Source organism: Carcharhinus amblyrhynchos, chromosome 16 (assembly GCF_965287045.1).
Source record: "Carcharhinus amblyrhynchos chromosome 16, sCarAmb.v2.hapA, whole genome shotgun sequence".
NCBI lineage: Eukaryota > Metazoa > Chordata > Chondrichthyes > Carcharhiniformes > Carcharhinidae > Carcharhinus > Carcharhinus amblyrhynchos.
In genome coordinates, this window is record NC_137339.1 from 51354242 (window position 1) to 51373340 (window position 19099).

Below are 19099 nucleotides of genomic sequence, written 5' to 3' on the forward strand. Positions count from 1 at the left end.
GTCATTAGCATTGGGGCGTCCCTGGTAATGTAAATGGGTATAGTATGATAATAATGTTCTTTTTTCTCTTTCATTCACAGGTTTTAAGTCGGTCCACCTCGTGTCCAACGAGGGGCATACAGGCGATGGGTTGTACTGGGGCTGCTCTTGGTTGTTCGAGATTGGCCTAGTGCTTCATGTCATTAGTGTGGGCCTAAACTGGACAAGACGACAGCTCAGTGACTATCGCTGATTGCTGTGCACACACATGGATTTGGGCCGGTGTCGGTGGGAGTTTGCGCATTCTCCCCATGCTTGTGTAGGTTTTCTCCGGGTGCTCCGGTTTCCTCCCACACCCCAAAGACGTGCTGTTAGGCTGATTGCCAGGAATAAATTGTCCCTAAATCAGTTTCCTTCAATCTGGATGGCCATAAAACATTAGATAGGGGTCATGGGTAGAGAGGTGGACTGGTGGAGTTGAGATGGCGGTGCGGGCTCGTTGGGCCGAAGGGCCTGTTTCCCGGGCTGATTTTGTTCTTTGTAAGAACCATAGAAAGTGGCAAAGGATAAACCATTTTTTAAAAAAATCTGTTAAATTCAACAAACTGCTTATGCAACTGAAGCATCAGCGGCAGAATTATTTCACCCCACAAGCTAAACTGTTGCCTTTGTAGTCATAATCCTCAATCTCTGCTAATCAGCTCTATGTTTTGGCCTTGGAGGGAGTGCAGAGGAGGTTTACTAGGCTGATACCGGAGTTGAGGGGGTTGAACTATGAGGAGAGGCTGAATAAACTAGGCTTGTACTCGTTGGAGTTTAGAAGAATGAGGGGAGATCTCATTGAGGCGTATAAGATGATGAATGGGATGGATAGGATAGAGGTGGAGAGACTCTTCCCACTGAAAAAAGACAGTAGGACTAGGGGGCACAGCCTCAAGATAAAGGGGGGGCGTTTTAGAACAGAGTTGAGGAGGAACTTCTTCACTCAAAGGGTGGTGAATCTCTGGAATTCTCTACCCATCGAAGTGGTGGAGGCTGCCTCGCTAAATATTTTCAAGAAGCGGGTTGATGGGTTTTTGATAAGAGAACGGATTAAGGGTTATGGGGAGAGGGCCGGAAAGTGGAACTGACCCACGACATATCAGCCATGATCTTATTGAATGGCGGGGCAGGCTCGAAGGGCCAGATGGCCTACTCCTGCTCCTATTTCTTATGTTCTTATGTTCAACTGGTGTTGGACAATGCAGACCTGACATACTAGTTCTGAAAGCACAAAATGTTGCCTCCCAATGTTTCATCAAATAACACACCAATATCAAACACTTTGAGAGGGTATGATTTAAGACTGTAAGATCTTTCAGTAGAATCTGGTAGCCCAACCCCCCCCACCAATCTCCCTCCTCTGTCTTTTCCTACATTCTCCCATACAAAATGGTACTCAATTATCACAGTAAGTACTATCAGCACAGAAAAGGCCAGTGTTTATATGCTGCACAATTCTTTATTTGATTTTCCCTTCTTGTACCCATCTCCAAAACATTCAAGACAGCATTTGGTCAACTGGATCCTAAAGATAAAAGCAAAAAATCTTGTAGATCATTTCAAAATGTTAACATTCTTTGTATAGGAAACACTGAATTGTATTCCACCCATTCCTCAAAAGATCAGTTATATTGGGTACTTTGTGGCAACATAACAGAAAGTCAAACTGCAACATTTTAATAACTGTATCCTAAAATACATTCCATTTTATGGTGGGGTTGCCTCTTGGCATTTTATTATCACTGCAATATTTTCACATATTAGTCAACACACAGAATTTCAATCAATATTAAACCTTAATTTGCAGTGATTTCTCCAAGTTATTTTTCTATGCATTCACAGGATGTGTGCATTGTTGGCAAGGCCTACATTTGTTGTAGGTACATCTCCTGTGCTGTTAGGGAAGAGGGTTCCAGATTTTGGCCCAAAGATGGTGAAAGAATTGTCACCAGTGGTGGAGGGAGTGAATGCTTTATGGTCAAAGGGGTCCTGGTCATGCAAGCCATTTTGTCCTGGACAGTGTGCAGCTGCTCATGTTGTAGCCAGGAAAATCCATCACACTCCAGATTTCTGCCTGTGATGTAGACAGTGGTCAGGAGGGAGTCAGGTTTACGAGCTATTCACCAAATTCCCAGCCTCTGAACTACTTTCTTTATTCTGTTATGGGTTTTGAGCATCGCTGACAAAACCAGCATTTGATGCTTTTAGAAGATGGTGGTGAGCTGTCTTTTTCAATCATTGCAGTCTACTAACTGGTTCAGATACACACGAATTTGTTAGAAAGTGAGTTCCAAGATTCTGCCCAGCAGCAGTAACGGAATGGCAATACAGTTCTAAGTCAGGATGATGTGTGGCTTGGTTGGAACAGTTTCTGGTCAATAGTAACTGCCAGATGTTGATGGGTAAGTGATGGTAAAGCTGTTGAACGACATGGGGAGATGGTCATATTCTGTCTTACTGGAAAGAATCATTGTCTGGCATTAGTATGATGCAAGTATTACTAACCAATTATCAGCCCAAGTCTCAGTGTTGTCTATGTCTTAATGCATGCAAGCATGAACTGCTGAAGTATTTGAAGAGTGAGAAATGGGACTAAACACCGTGCAATCATCAGTGAATCCCACTTCTGATCTTACGATAGCAGGAAGGTCATTGATGAAGCAGAAAAACGGTTGAACGTAGGACACTAACCTAAGGACTCCTACAGCATTGTACAGGGGCTGCGATGATTGACCTCCAACAACTACAACCATCTTCCTTTCCGATAGGTATGACCCTGACCAGTGAAGAGTTTGCCCCCCAATTTCTATTCACTAGAGTTGTGTTGGGCTACTTGAAGCCATAACGTTGTATTGATGGTCAAGGCAGTCACTGTCAACTCACTGCTGGAGTTCAACTCTTTTTTGGACCAAGGCTGAAATGAAGTCTGGAGCCAAGTGGCCCTGACAGAACACAAAAAGCTGCTGCTGTCTAGGTGCTACCTGATAGTATGGTCAATGACATCTTCCATCACTTTGCTGATGATGGGGCAGTAATTGGCCAGATTGGATTTGTCCTGTTTTTGTGGACAGCACATAGCTGGGAAATTTTCAACATTGCCAGGTAAATGCCAGCATTGCAATTGTACTGGAAAAGCTTGGCAACCAACAGCTAGTGCTGGAGCATAAGTGATCAGTATTACAGTCATGTTTTCTGAGGGCCCATAGCCTTTGCTGTATCAGATGGTTCTTGATATCATGTAGCATAAATTTAATTAGCTGCAGACTGCATTTGTGATGAGAACCTCAGAAGGAGGCCAAGATCTATCATCCACCCAGCACTTACCATCATTGAGGATGAGGATGTTATTTTTGTTAGATGCCCATTACTTCATTCACTTGTTATTCCACAACACCACCACCCCCAAACTTCTTTCACTTTCCTCAGAAGCAGCATTTCCAAACATTAGCAAATTGATTTGACCTTAAATTCCCTGCCCAGAGTTGAGTTCTTGTTTGCATCACCCTAATTAAAACAGACATTTAAATTCAGATCCCAAACTTGCAAGACATAGGAGCAGAATTAGGCCAGTCAGTTCATCAAGTCTGTTCTACCATTAAATCATGGCTGATATTTTTCTCTAAATACTAGAAAAACAAACCTAATACATGTGCATGTCAGCATACATTTCTAAATTTTTTTTTCAGGATTTTCTTCTGTTACACATTCATCTGCATTGAATAGATATCAAAATGTGCCAAACTATAAAAATTCATGAACAAAGTAGAACTTACAAAATTCTCCAATACTGTTAATGAATGTACTAAATCAACTGGTATAGTATTTTAAACACGTAATAGCTCTCAAGTTCAGATTTTATTGCCAATACTTTCACTGTACATGAAAATGATAGTAAGTATTCAAGTAATTGGTTATATAGCTGTTTCAACCGCTTTCCATATATAGTGAACTCAAGAGCTGGATGGGAACTGTCTTGGTGATTCCCCACCCAGATTTCACAGGGATTATGAACTGCGTCACATAATAAACAATACTAACACAAACAAATATAACTGTTTAATGTTGTGGATGAGTACCAAAAACAATTAGAAGGGAATATGTGAAGACATATCACAATTAAATATTACAGTATTTATGAAGACAAACACCGAAAGGACCTAACATTTCCTGCTCCAAAACAAAACCCTAATCTTCAAGACAAATCTTTTGATCACAATAATCTCCTTTCTTGGAACTGGTTTTGATCATTTCCAAAGTACGAATTCAAAACTGAAACATAAATGTAATAATGAAAAAAGTATACAATGCCAGGAATTATAATAAGGAATAAAGTACAACAGCAATTTGTTTACTTTCAGTTTTAAATTTTTGTTTTCCTCTCTTGGCTTCCATGTGACAACCAACATACTTTTAAACTGGAAAGTGGTTGGTTGCATCCATCAGCTAAATTAATTCACAAAGCAACTCTTACTATAAAGCCTGCAAATGCACAATTTGGATAGTTTCAACTTGAAGTAAGAAATTTAGTTATACCTGAGCCACAATTATATTCTACGAACTAGACATAAAAATAAAATTGCCAGCCAAAATGCACACCTGCTTTTGTCAGATTTATATGGACTTACAAGTGACAAACATACAATTCCAACATGTAAATGACATTAGCTTCCAGTGATATATCCATCAAAATTCACACAAAAACTATCAAAACATTTATTTAGAGGGGAAAATAATAAATTGTTCTGCAAAAATGGTTTAAGTTAATCACTATTACGTCAATATTTTCACATTTTATCTTTAAAAGATGTGCAAGTACATTACATTGATTTTTATTTTTTACTGTATATGCCCTTTCACATGACAGACTCTTGCAATTCCATTTCAGTAAATCTATTTAAAAAAAGAGGGGACCAGGACCACTTTTTTTAAAAAGTCAATCTGATTTCATTTCCGTTAGTAGCTTAAAAGTTATTCACACAAACCACTTCTTGTATTTCTATAAGTCGGTCTTCTTCAAGTTTCTGCACTCAACTCAATCATAAAATTTAACAATTTGAATACTGCTGTAAATAGCAAAAGGTTCCATCTTATCTAACACCTATTAAAGTTACAACAGCCTGGTGATATCAGCCACCCACACATTTCTGCAGTTTACAATGCATTGTGCATGCGCGCGCACACACACATATATGTGCTATGTACAGAGTTGGAAGCAGTTCACTCCTAATTTAATTAATAGTAACATCCTGAATTGAGCATCTCTGAATACTGCACACTATTTATACACTACTTTAAATAATATGCAAGATCAGGAACCTGTAACAAATTTGCACAAGATGCTCCTTGCACAACAAATCATTAAGTGTTCCAAATCAAACCATCAGAGTTAGGATATAGGATCCAAATATTATACACTTGCACTATATCCCTATTACATGTAGCAAAGCTAAAGTTTCCATTGTCCCAGGTGACCTGTGGTGTTTGACCTGAGGTGAGGGGCAAGGTCAAGAAGACGAGCCTTCACAATTAACTTCAGCCGGTATGGGAATTGAACCCGCGCTGCTGGCATCACTAAGCAACACTGACAGTGCTTTACTGCTTGGACTAAATCCAAAAACAAAACAGTTGTAACAAAAACTACCAAGTTGTTGCATACTCCATGAACAACAAAAACATTTCTAAACCAATTACAAGATTTCAAAGATCCAAAATGCATTTGAGCTTAATGATATGAAGATGATACAAAGAAAATGACCCTTAAAGTAGAATGAAATCTTGAAAAAAGCTGTACTTTTCAATAGATGTGAATTGCTTTGAAAGACAGATTGTAACTTGACCGGACTGCAGTTACAAATCTGAACAAGAAATTGATACATGCTCCCGTGGCTTATTTCATTTAGTATCTGAAGAGAGAATTTTTAAAGCCTAAAGGAAAATACATTAGTTGCATTACTTCTGTTCTTCAGAATCCTCAATAATTTGGAACTTTTCCTTGGTGGGGGTGGGGCAGAATTACAAACAAAGAATGTTAAGGTTGGAAAATGGAACATCTTTCCGTCTTGGCACATATCTCAGCCAAACAACCATACCACACCTCCAACACATCAGGAAACTAAGGTTAGGACAAATTAGTGATACATGAAAATTGGTTAATTTTTAATTTATCCTCAACTTTTACTGTATTCTACAACGCTCCAGCAACATGCTCTAATTCCTGTAGCTCCAGTCACAGGTCCATGGGTTACTCTACTGGCTGCCTTTTATCCACGTTCTTGTCCATACAAGAACCTGGGTGGTCCTATAAAGAGGATCTTGCAATACGCACCAGTATGCTTAAGGCCCTTCAGTCAAAACTATGAAATCTTGCTTTTCTTTTTATGTAATTAGAACATAGAACACTACAGCACAAACAGGCCCTTCGGCCCACAAGTTGCGCCGATCACATCAATACCTACCAATCCACAGGCCTATCTATAACCCCCAATCCCATTAATTCCCATATACTCATCCAGAAGTCTTTTAAAAGACCCCAGCGAGTTCGCCTCCACCACCACTGACAGCAGCCAATTCCATTCACTCACCAACCTGAGTGAAAAACTTACCCCTAACATCACCTCTGTACTTGCTTCCCTGCACCTTAAATGGTCTCGTAGCGACCATTTCAACCCGGGGAAATAGCCTCTGAGAATCCACCCTATTTATTCCTCCCAACATTTTATAAACCTCTATCAGGTCGCCTCTCAACCTTCGTCTCTCCAGGGAGAAGAGTCCCAGCTCCCTCAACCTATCTTCATAAGGCATGCCTCCCAATCCAGGCAACATCCTTGTAAATCTCCTCTGTACCCTTTCAATAGCTTCTACGTCCTTCCTATAGTGAGGCGACCAGAACTGCGCACAGCACTCCAAAGTGGGGCCTGACAAGGGTCTTATAAAGTTGCAGCATTACCTCCCGACTCCTAAACTCAATCCCTCGATTAATGAAGGCCAGTACACCATACGCTTTCTTGACCACATTCTCCACCTGCGAGGCCGATTTAAGAGTCCTGTGGACCCGGACCCCAACATCCTTCTGCTCTTCAACACTGCCAACACTGTAATTATTGTGATTTAATTTAAAAGTCTAACAGTAGGTTAATTCATGGGCTGTAGGTGTCGCTGACAAAAGCGGCATTTGTTTCTCATCCTTAATGCCCTTGAAATCATGTGGTTTGATAGGCCATTTCAGAGGGCAGATGAGAGTCAAGGGCACTGATGTGGGGTCGAGTTACATGCAAGCCAGACCCAGTTAGTGTGGCATATTTCCTTCCTTAAAGAGGACATTAGAAAACTAGATGGGTTCACTGTTTCATTGGGTTCCTCCCTCCTGTATTTGAATGTGATGCTGATTTCTCTCTGGTGACCCTAGTTGGCCCTATTGGTCCAATCAAGATAGGCAGTACACAATTCCCATTCCAAAAGGATATTACACATCAAATCAATTTATTTCCAATTTCTCTACCAGCTGAGTATAAACAAAGTGGTCAAGTTGAGCTAAGATCATAGTACGTGATGCATCCATACAAACTGCATAAGATTGCTCAAATTGAATACAGAAACTTTATAATTGGTAGGGCAGGCATAGTTTTCTCTGCACCTATTGGATAACTAATCCGAAAAACAAAAACTTATGTCCATACCAAGAGAAATTGTAGATAACATATCAGCAGCCCAGCAAAGATCCACCATATTTAGGTTTTCTGCCAGCAAGAAGGTCCCTCTGCTCTGGTTGAAGCGAGGTTACCAGTATGCAGCACTCATTGCACCATTTGACTGGATGTCAATTGTTGAATGGCAAAAGAACTCAAAAAAATATTACTGGGCAGAAAATTGACAAAATACTCAGAGCAAAATGTTTGGCATAGAACTTTTCACTGTGAAAGGTCTAGCTCAATTTTGCACAACTTTACCATGACAACAAATTAAGGGCAAATACAACAAAACAAAACAGATGTGTACTCAATCACAGTCAATGCTCTAAAATAGTACGATTCACACGACATCCTACTCCAAAATGCAAATTATAATTTAGTATTTCAATTCAATTTCACATTGCTGAATTGTGCATTCAAATATGAAAATTCATCCATATTACAACAAATCAACACCACGGTACAAAATTAAACTGGACGCAGAACCAATGTAAATTACCTTATGCACAATTCAAATCATAACTATTTCAAACAAAAAAGTAGCTGCTGTTACACACTCCAACAAAATCGTCTATACTGCAAAGCATTCCATTCTCACTAGCTTTTAAAAAAAAGCATTAGAGCACATTGTGTTGATTTTACACACACAAATATCCATCCTCCAGTGAGATGCAAGATGAATGCCAGAGAGTAAATTCTGGCAGTAACAGACTTGAAGTGGGCCACTCCTAAACGATTTACATTTGCGCCCCCAAAATCATTATGAATTTTATTTCAAGTTATGAAATAAAATGTATTATCTTGATCATCACCCAATAAGTGGAAACATAGTTAAAAGTTCTCCACCTGACAGGACTACTGTTTTCCTTTGGACTATCAGCTTCAAAGGTCCAAAAGGCATTCAATAAGATCCACAGAATAGGCCAGCACAAGAGCTCATGTGTTGGAGGTGATATATTAACATGGACTGAGAATTGGCTTACCAACAGTCAGTATAAATGGGGTATTTTTCACTGTAACTAATATATCAATGATTTGGATAAAAGACCAGGAGAGACTGAATGTATTGTCACCAAATTTGCAGATGATATAAAAACAGGTGGGAAAGCAAGTAAGAACAGAAAATGCTTGTCAAACTCAGTATACGTGTGGACAGAGAAAGGTCAGTATGAAACCAAGTTGTGAGGAGGTCTTAAGTGAACAAATATTTTGCAGAACAAGTATAATGAGAAAAAGCATGAGGTTGTCCAATTAGGCAGGAAGAATAGAAAAGCAGCATATTATTTAAATTAAGTGGTACATGCTGCAGTACAGAGATATCTGGGCGTCCTTTAACATAATCACAGAGTTAGCATGCAAGTACAGCAAGTAATTAGAAAGGAAAATGGAATGTTGGCCTTTATTGTAAGGGGTTGGAGTCAAAGTAGGAAGTGCTGGATATTGTTTTGGTCCCCTTACTTAAAGGGGAACACTGCATTTGAGGCAGTTCAGAGAAAGTTCACTAGGTCTATCCCTTGGATGGCCAAGTTGATTTACGAGAAAAGGCTGAATAGATTGAGAGCGCACTCACTGAAGTTTAGAAGAAAGAGTGGCAATCTTAATGAAACATTAGATCCCAAGGCGGCTTGATAATATGGATGCTGAGGGAGTATTTCCGCTCGTAGGGGAAACTAGAATTAAAAATCACAACTTAAAAATAAGGGGTCTCCCATTTAAGACAGATAAGGAAGAATTTAATCTCTAAGGGTTGGCAGCCTTTGGTATTTTGTTCCAGAGGCCAGTGGAGACTGGACTCTGAATATATTCAAGGCTGAATTAGATAGGTAGATTCTTGCTTAATATAGGAGCCAAGAATTATTGGGGGCGGGGGGGAGGGAGAGAGAGAGAGAGAGAGAGAGAGAAAGAGAAAGAGATGTGTGTGTGTGTGTGATTTGAAGAGGCACGAAGGTGGAGTTGACCCACAATTAAATTGGTCATGAACTTACTGAATGGCAAGGCTAACTCAATGGGCCAAATGGCTCATTCTTTTATGTTATGATCCAAGAGAACAGAGATGTGCATTCCTGCAAATAAAATTAGCAATTAACATTCAATGGCCCATCCCTGAAGTTTCCCATTATCAACATCCTACTGGGTTATCTGTGGCCAGAAACTGATTTGGACTAACAATACAAATACTGTGGCTACAAAAGCTGAGCAGAGGCTGGGAAATCTGTGGTGAATAAACTCACCTCCTTCCTCCCCAAAGCCTGTCCACCATCTACAAGGCACAAGTCAGGAGTGTGATGGAATATTCTGCACTTGCTTAAATGACTGCATTTTCAACAACACAAAAGGTTTCCAGGACAAAGCAGCCTACTTGACTGGCACCTCATCCACAAAGATTCAACTCCTTGCACCATGAATGTAGTGCAGCAATATGAACAATCTACAAGATGCACAGCAGGCATTCAAAGCTCCCTAGACAGCACCTTCCAAACCTATAACTATTACCATCCAAAAGGATAAGGGCAGTAAACACATGGAAACACCAGCATCTTGAAGCTCCCTTCCAAGCAATGCACCATCCTGACTTGGAAAGAAATTGCCACTCCCTCACTATCGTTGGGTCAAAATCCTGGAATTCCCTGCCTAATAGCACTTTGGGGATATCTTCATCATACAGACAGCACAAGTTCAAGAAGGCAGTTCACTACCACCTTTTCAAGGGTAATTAGGGATGGTCAATAAATGCTGGTCTAGCCAGAGACACCCATATCCCATGAATAATAAAAATCCACTTAGCATCAAAAGAATGGACTCTGTTAAAAAAAATGTTAATTCCATCAGTCTTTAATATACTGCTGAAAAAATACAAACGAAGCTGGCAAATGTCAGATCACAGCATTTTTAAAAAGTACTTTAATTTTGAGAAAGGTATACAAGAGAGTCGAACTTGAACATGTCACAATCCATTTTGAGGCAACTTCACATTGAAATTTGGTTGTTTTTCATCCCCATATCTAAAGATTAATGTAGGCATGCAATTTCAGACAGAAGAGCATGTATGAAGATAATGTCAGGCTGCAGATCAGAAAAAGCAACAGAACTGGCTAACATCAAGATGAGTAAGCTCATCCTCAGTGCATCAAGTGTAGAAATTCATTTCACACTTTTCTATGCATCTGTGGATTAATGAGTCCAGGCAAACAGATTTTATTCTGGAAAACAGGCTTCATTTCATTTCCCTCTAAATGTCTCCTTATTAAGCTTTGAGAGTTCTGATGCAGTCACAAAAACACATACTAGTATAGTTGTTGGACAACTAATATGATTGTTAGACAAATAGCTTAGTATTAAGTTTTTGCTAATTCAGCTTTGTATTCAGAAAACACGTAGGAAAGCTCTCCAAGAGTTTACAAAACTTATTACGTTACAAAGCCAAAGCAAGTTAAAGTCATTCATAGGTCCACTATTTTATCCAATAGCACTCTTAAAAATCATTCTTCAGGAATAGGAATTCTAAATTTAACAGGAAATGATTCCCCTTTTAGCTCCAAAATTCCAGATGGTATTTATAAAAAAGCATCATTTTTCCCTCATTCATTTAATCAAGGTTTAAGAGCAAGGTCAGGGTGGCATGGGGAGCAACTACACCCAAAACAAGCTCTCAGTCCAGAAAAACAAAACAAGAATCACCGTGACTTTGCCAAACCCTAAAACTCAGGAAATTTGACTTTAGCTCATTAAAATTCAAAAATAAATCTGCTTTTCACACCACTGCCATTTACTGCAGGGCTTGATAAGCCACTTACCTGTGTAAATTCGAAGTTCTTCTGATTTGCTAAGTTTAGAATGTACTCCAATCGAAACTGGTTCTCTGGATTGGCTAATGGGACTGGTGGTACCAATGTATTCATTGCACCCACTATCGTCTACAACAAAAATGAGAAGAACAATTGGGAGTCAAACACTTACAGTATTGTCCCCTTCTTCTCCACTCCCCCTATCCATCTCCAACCTATTCTGGATTTCCAGTCACATCCTAATCTGTTCTCTAGCCTCACCAGTGTTAACGTTATGTATCCAAGAATGACTCAGGCATAATCAGCTGGCTATTCAACAAGTCATTGCTGCCTTGGCTGATGCTGTCTCATTTCAAAAAGGACCACATTTGTATTTTTCCAAAATGGATCAAGGATAGCAATCACAAGCAGGAAACAGGATTAATTTTCTTCCTCCTACTTCTTAGCTGAGGACCACTAAGTCCAACTATAATACAATCTCTGCCAATTCAAATTGACAATAGCATACATTGGTAATACAAATCTGGGACATGTGTGAGATTTGTTCTAGGATAGTGGGTTATCAGAGGAATGTCTATAACTCAAGCTCTAAAGGTAATGGCACTGAGCACAACAATTTCAGCAGTATCGCAGCACTCATATGGCAGATGCAAAAGTCACAATATTCTCGGCCTTCTTGCTCTACAATCAAACATTCGTCATTCAATAAGTGAGCAATGCTTCAATAGTTATGACTGAAAGAAGTAGAGGAGGCAGGTTGTGAGTCACTCAAACCAATTCTTATTTGATCAGTTGTAATAGTGGAAAACATTACATCATTATGGGCTTTATATATTCGGATACACTTGTGCACTGGATTTCTGAAGTATTAAACACAAATAACCAGATAAGCATTTTACGGTAACAGCTGGATTTAATTTTTTCCACATAAGTATATTTTATTATCTAAAAAAAGGAAAACAAATGTTAACAATTACAGCTTATACCAAACTATTTTGCGCAAAAGTTAAATGCTAAGCATGCATAAACAAGGTGGTAGAAAGGAGAAGAGCTTACCTCTATAGCTTCTTTAATATTATTTTTAATATCTTGAATTTTCCGTTTTTTCTCACTAATAAAGAGAAAGGTTGAATTATTCTTTTAAAAATCAAAACTTCAATAGCGGTTATAACTGACAGTTAAAAGGCTTAGGCGCTTATACACAGTTTCTATTTTTACAAGCATTTTCACAAAGAAAACATAACCAATTTCTTAAAAGACACGAATCTACAGAAAAAGACTAAGAATTTCTACCTCACATCCATATTAAAGTTGCAGCATAACTCAGATGGAAATGTCATTATTTCTTAGTGAGAAGAGGGTAGTCTCAACCACCGGTTTTATTCTGTACAACATACAATCTCAATGCAGTGTCAAATTGAGTTTAATTAAGCATCAAAGTACTCTGTAAATGTGTAAACTTAAACCACTGGAAGTAAGGATCTGTGCATAAGAGTATGACAAAATAATATAACTTTTCTCTGAGCAGAAAACGGCAGTGCAAATCTATCTGCTGAAACCAACATAACAGCTATGAATGTCTGACAATAACTGCAGTTTAAATACAGTATAAAAGGCAACACCAATATATTGCTGTTGAGAGCACATTTCTCACTGTTTAACCCATTTCCTTTTGAAGAAATTTTGCTTTGTTAATCCACTTGCTTTTCCCAAGAGAGCCACCCAGGCTTCAAAGAATCCTCACTTAAGCTGGTCAGGACCAGTAAAAATAAAAAGCACAAGCAGATTTTTAATTGGTCCACTTTCTACTAACACAACCGAGAATCAACAAAATTGTTCAAATATATTTATAAATGGCCACAAAACTCGAAGGTGACAATTTTCAATATGGTCTAGCCAGCAACACTCAAACACCATAAATGAATTTTAAAAAAGATCTGATTCAATGTTGCAGTGGCAAATTTACAAGTTACAATGAAACAAAATTAGTGTAAACCTTCAAACTTAAGAATTTGTATTTAAATAGCATCTTTAACGTAAAACATCCCAAACTGCTTCATAGAAGCATTACAAAGAAAAACCAAGTCACATAAGGAGCTACGAGTGTGGATGATCAACAGTTTGGCCAAAGACATAATTTTTAAGGAATGCAACTTCTTCATGGATCTCCACTTCAATCTCTACAATTCCATCATCCCCTGCAGGAAACAGCTTTAAAAAGTGGGAAGGAACAAGAGCTTTTTCAAAAATATTGGACCCTTAGCTAGCAAATCTACTTGTGGTCCAGCCTAGCTTTTGTAGGAGTCAGGGCCATTGTACCTATTAAGTTTTCATAGAATCATAGAACCCTATAGTGCAGGAAGAGGCCCTTTGGCTCATCGAGTCTGCACCGAACACAATCCCACCCAAACCCTACCACCATATCCCTACATATTTTACCCACTAATCCCTCTAACCTATACATCCCTGGACATTAAGAGGCAATTTTAGCATGGCCAATCAACCTAACCCACACATCTTTGGACTGTGGGGGGAAACTGGAGCACCCAGAGGAAACCCACACAGACACGAGGAGAATGTGCAAACTCCACACAGACAGTGACCCAGGCCGGGAATCGAACCCAGGTCCCCGGAGCTGTAAAGCAGCAGTGCTAACGCCTGTGCTACCGTGCCACCCACAGATTCAAAATTTTATTTTTGAATGCAGCAGTCTTATAAGGCAAATACTTTGCCTGTAATTCTTGATGTATGTTACATACACACACACAACATTGTGTGTATATGTTTATAAACAATGCAACTCACTATCCAATTAAATATAATCTAGGGAGAGAATTTTATTGTGCAAACTGCCTGCTCCCAATGCTAGCTTTTAGAAATGAATTCAAACTGTCGTTTATATGCAAGCTGCCACTGCATAAGTACAAGCGTTCCAGCAGGTAAGCTTAAAAGCAGGACATATAATCGTAGTTTACAAAGACAGGGGCGTGCAAAACAGGACACATTTATGTTACAAATAAATCTATTTAAATAGGTTATAATGCAGGCAGCCATATTGGAGGAAAGAAATGGGGCCATGGGAGGAGGAGGGAGACTGCAACAGAGAAACCAGAACCAACAGGAAAAAATGAATAGAAATACACAATAAAGGCAAACCCCAGCTCAGCCACACCGATATGAAATAAGGAAACTGCGCTGGCTTCACAGGAAACCTGAAAAACAATATAGCCACTTACTCGGCATGAAATCCATTGACGTGTAAAATTCGCATCTGCTTGACGATAGTGCTTTTACCGGATTCACCAGCTCCTGCAATGAAGAAATGCGATTTTAAAGAAAATAATTCTGAATTCGAAACATATTTCTCATCATTTGACCCGCAGTGACAAGCTTTGTTGTTGTTTTATATTTCATATTTAAATGCGATATTTAAAAATAACACTCCAATCAATCCATCCTATTTCTCTATTTCTTTTAAATATAAAATTAAGTACAGGATCCTTGCTGTTTTCAATCCCTGTAATTTGTGCAGCAGTCAACAAAATAATGAATCGTCTCCCTAGATTTGCACCATTTTAAATAATTACAAAGACAAAGACCTCAAAAATATATAAACTTCACCAACAAGCCTAACATTTCCAGCCTCTCACGAACAATTCGTAATATGTATTACCTCTGTTTAATACTTGGGCCCATAAAATCCATTTCCAGGAGCAACTAGCCTCCATATTTATGCTGTTAACAACAGGCCTTCCACTTCAAAAACCCCATTCAAAAACCAACACACACATCTCAAAGACAAACAACGCAACAAATCTACAGTTTTAGGAAAGAAACATCCAGAATTTGAAGAGCCACACAAGCAGTAACAAAAAAACCCTCCAACGACGACAGCAGCAAACCTCCATGTTGTATTTTTTTCAGTCTTGAAGCTAAGGACCTGCAACAATTTTTAAAAATCTCCACCTTTCTCCAAGGGCTTGAATTAAAGATTTGTTTCATTGCAAAACAAAGTGAGGTAGGGAGAGAGGAGAGAGGAGAGAGGAGGGGAGGGGAGGGGAATACACTTCCAAACCCCGCACCCGCCCACACACAAATAAACCATTAGATTCACACCCCACTCAAGGCCCTCTTCTCCCTACAACACCACCATCCCCCCCCCCCCCCAAAAGATCAGAAGCCATTTCCCCACCATGGTCTGTCAGTGCTGTGGCTTCTAGATGTTTCTACAGACTTTTTTTTAAGGGGGGGGTTGGGGTTGTGTGGTGGTGGCCTCTCCAACCCAGCCTACCCCCCCCCCGGGGGCTCCAGATCTCCCTCTTTCCTACACCCTAGGCCCGGCACATACCCAGCAGCAGTAGCCGGTGTGTAGCCCGGTAGATCTGCTTGTCCTTCTGCAGCTGCTTCTCGATCTTCTTGTTGGCTTCGCGCTGCGCCTTCTCCTCGTTCCTCTGATCCTCGGTCTTGCTGTTCCCCAAGCACCCCATGGTCATCCGAGAGATGAGCGGCCAGCAACAACCGCCGGGCCCCCGCTGCACAGCCACCCTTCAGAGCCGGAGATAACACACAAGGGAGCCGGGGGTGGGGGGGGGGGGAGAGAGAAGCGGTGGTGGGGTTTACGGGTGGTAAATGGGGCGGCGGCGGCGGGGGGGGGGGGCGAGGGGGGCAGAGGGAGGGAGAGCGAGTGCCGGGCTCCCCCCTCCCTCAGCCGCCAGGCCCCGGACCAACCGCGTCGACAGAGAGAAAAGAGGACGAGCACCCGCTCGCCCGCTGTCGGCCCCCCCCCTTCCTCCTCCTTCAGCTCCCCCCCCCCACCCGGGCCCCCCCCTCTTCAAAGCCGCCGAGTGCAAACGTAAGGCCCCGGAGCCCCGGCCTGTTCCCCCTCCCACCCCTTCCCTCTCTCTCTCTCCCTCTAATCGCCGCCCAAATAATAAAGATGAAGGTAGGAACGGGAGAGGGGGAAAAAGGGGTAACCCAGTCCGGACTCGACGTAAATTATCGAATAATTCCCACTCCAAGATCCAGTCAGGATGAAGAGGGGCCTTTTTACCCCCCTCTGCCCCGCCGCTCCCACCACCAGCAGCCGCAGCAGCAGCGCCCGGCCCCTCCGCCCGCTTCACTGGCAACTCCCCGCCTGCAGGCGGCCGGCCGCCCGCCCGCTCTCCGCCTTCTTTCTGCTGTTGTTGAGGGAGGAGCTGGCGGCTGAGGTGGGGCTCCCGGGCACAGGGTGGGCTCGGCTGGGAAGGGTCTTCCTATGTGGCTGAGAGATGGGCATAGATCGGGAATGGGGAAATGGAGAGGAGGCCCGCGGCCGCAGCACTGGCTCCTGCTCCCCGGCCTGGTGCTGGGGCCTGCTTTTTTAAAAAATAAAATCCCCCTCGGCTCCTTCTTTCTCCCTCAGTCACTCTGGATTTTTTTTTTGTCGGTGTTCCCTTTTTTTCCCCAGAAACGATATTGCGAAGGTAAGAAATGGAGGTAAGGTGGCGACGGTTCTATACTCTGTGATAATTCCTCGCTCCCTGTTTTTCTTCCCTCCGTTGATATCTTCCTCCTAATTTGCCACGATGTAAATTTTCTCTTGCTGAATTCTTCTTATTTCCTCCCCGAGGGTGGATTAGGGTTTTTTTTTCCCCTTCCTCTTCCCTCCCCACAGAATAAGATATGATTTTCTCCTCCCCAGGGGTAAGATTAGGTTTCCTTTCGGTTTGTCTTCCCAGCGTGTAAAACTTCTGTTTTTATTTTCCCCCACCACTGGTGGTTTTCTTCATTTTTTTTCTTCCTCCCCGGGTGAATAAGCTCTTTCCCGGGTGTAAATCCTCCCCTTTTTGTTTTGCTGGCAGCCGGGTTTGTGATAAACACGAGCCCCAATTCTTCTGGATAGAGGATAGGCGTCTCCTCTCCTTGTCCCCAGGTATGTGAAGGTTTGTTATTGTTGAATATTTCTATATATAATATTTATATTTTTACATCGGGCAGCCCTGCCTGCTGCTGAATATGTAGAGAAGCGGAAAGAACCAGAGTAAGAGACACAGAAACGGGTGGGGCAAACAGCAAACTGTACCATGGGTACCTCCACTCTCACATGATAACATAGCGTCACTGCACTACATGCCAAGGCGCTCTCTTTAAAAGATTCAGAGAAGGGCGCCAATACAGATAGTATGCACATTTAGGGAAAATTAATATACTTTGCACTTTGTGCATTCTTTATTCGACCTTGCATTCCACTGGGAAATAACTTCTTAGTTAGATTTAACTTATCTTGTTAAATCAGATCAGATTGGAAAATAGCAAATGTAAATCCTCTATCCAAAAAAGGAGGCAGAAAGCAGGAATCTACAGGCAGTTAGTTTAATATTTGACAGAGGGAAAATGCTGGAAACCAATATTTGGAGGTTATAGCAGGGCACTTGGAAAATCTCAATGCAATCAGACCAGTCAACATGAAAAGGGAAATTGTTTTTGACTAACAGAGTTATTTGCAGAAATAGCAAACAATGTAGATAAAGGGTGAAACTATAGCTGTATTTAGACTTCCTTGTCCTTTTGACAAGGTGCCACAGCAAAAGTTACCACATAAAATAAGAGTTTGGGGGGGGGTGTAACATTGGCATTAATAGAGGATTGGTTGCTAACAAGAAACAATAGGCATGAATAGGTCATTTTCAGGTTGGCAAGATGTAACAAGTGGGAATGCAACAGGGATCAGGACTGGAGCCTCAACTATTTACAATCTATATCAATGACTTGGATGACAAAATGTATTGTTGCTAAATTTGTTAATGACACTGAGGCTGGTAAGAAATTAAATTCTAAAGTCAACATAAGGAGACTGTAAAGGGATAAAGATAGGTTAAATGAATGGCTACAAATTTGGCAGATAGAGAATGTGAGAAAATGTGAATCTGTCCATTTTAGGAGGAAGAATAGTAAAGCAACATGTTTTAAATGGAGAGTGACTACAGAACTCAGATGCAAGGAGATCTAGGTGTCCTGGTACATAAATCACAAAGCTAGATGCAGGTACAACAAGTGATTAAGAAGGCAAATGGAATACTGTTGTTAATTGCAAGGGGAATGGAAAATAAAAGTGGGGATGTTTTACTAGTTGTACTGGGCATTGGTGAGACCACATCTAGAATACTGTGTACAATTTTGATCCCCTAATTTAAGAAAGGACATAATTGCATTGGAAGTAGTTCAGAGAAGGTTCACTCAAGTAATTCCTGGGATAGAATCATGGAGTCCTATAGCCATTCAGCGCATCAAGTCTGCACCGACCACAATCCCACCCAGGCCTTATACCTATAACCTCATGCATTTACCCTAGCTAGCCCCCCGACACTAAGGGGCAATTTAGCATGGCCAATCCACTTAACCTGCACATCTTTGGAAGGAACCCAGAGGAAGCCTATGCAGACATGGGGAGAACGTGCAAACTCCAAACAGACAGTGACCCAAGCCAGGATTCAAACCCGGGACTGCTGTTGAGTCAGCAGTGCGAATCACTATCACTGTGCCGCCAGAGCAGTTATCTAATGAGAAACGGTTGGACAGGCTGAACCTATATCAATTGGAGTTTATTGAAACATGTGAGATCCTGAG

The 19099-nt window shown here is 41.0% G+C and overlaps 1 protein-coding gene across 2 annotated transcripts in view; it reads right to left on the reverse strand.

Annotated features, from left to right (window-relative positions):
• gnas (GNAS complex locus) overlaps positions 1-19099 on the reverse strand; it is a 365649-nt gene that overhangs the window by 214669 nt on the left and 131881 nt on the right. Inside the window, exons 1-4 of one of the 2 annotated variants that reach the window (XM_080205085.1) lie at positions 15843-16096; positions 14731-14803; positions 12551-12605; positions 11504-11623 (exon numbers count right to left, since the gene is read on the reverse strand). In XM_080205085.1, coding sequence (XP_080061211.1) covers positions 11504-11623; positions 12551-12605; positions 14731-14803; positions 15843-15987 — 393 coding nt within the window. In that variant the 5' untranslated portion in view covers positions 15988-16096. Of the gene's footprint in view, positions 1-11503; positions 11624-12550; positions 12606-14730; positions 14804-15842; positions 16097-19099 lie in introns of those variants that run through there. The other variant, XM_080205084.1, reaches the window with a different exon arrangement.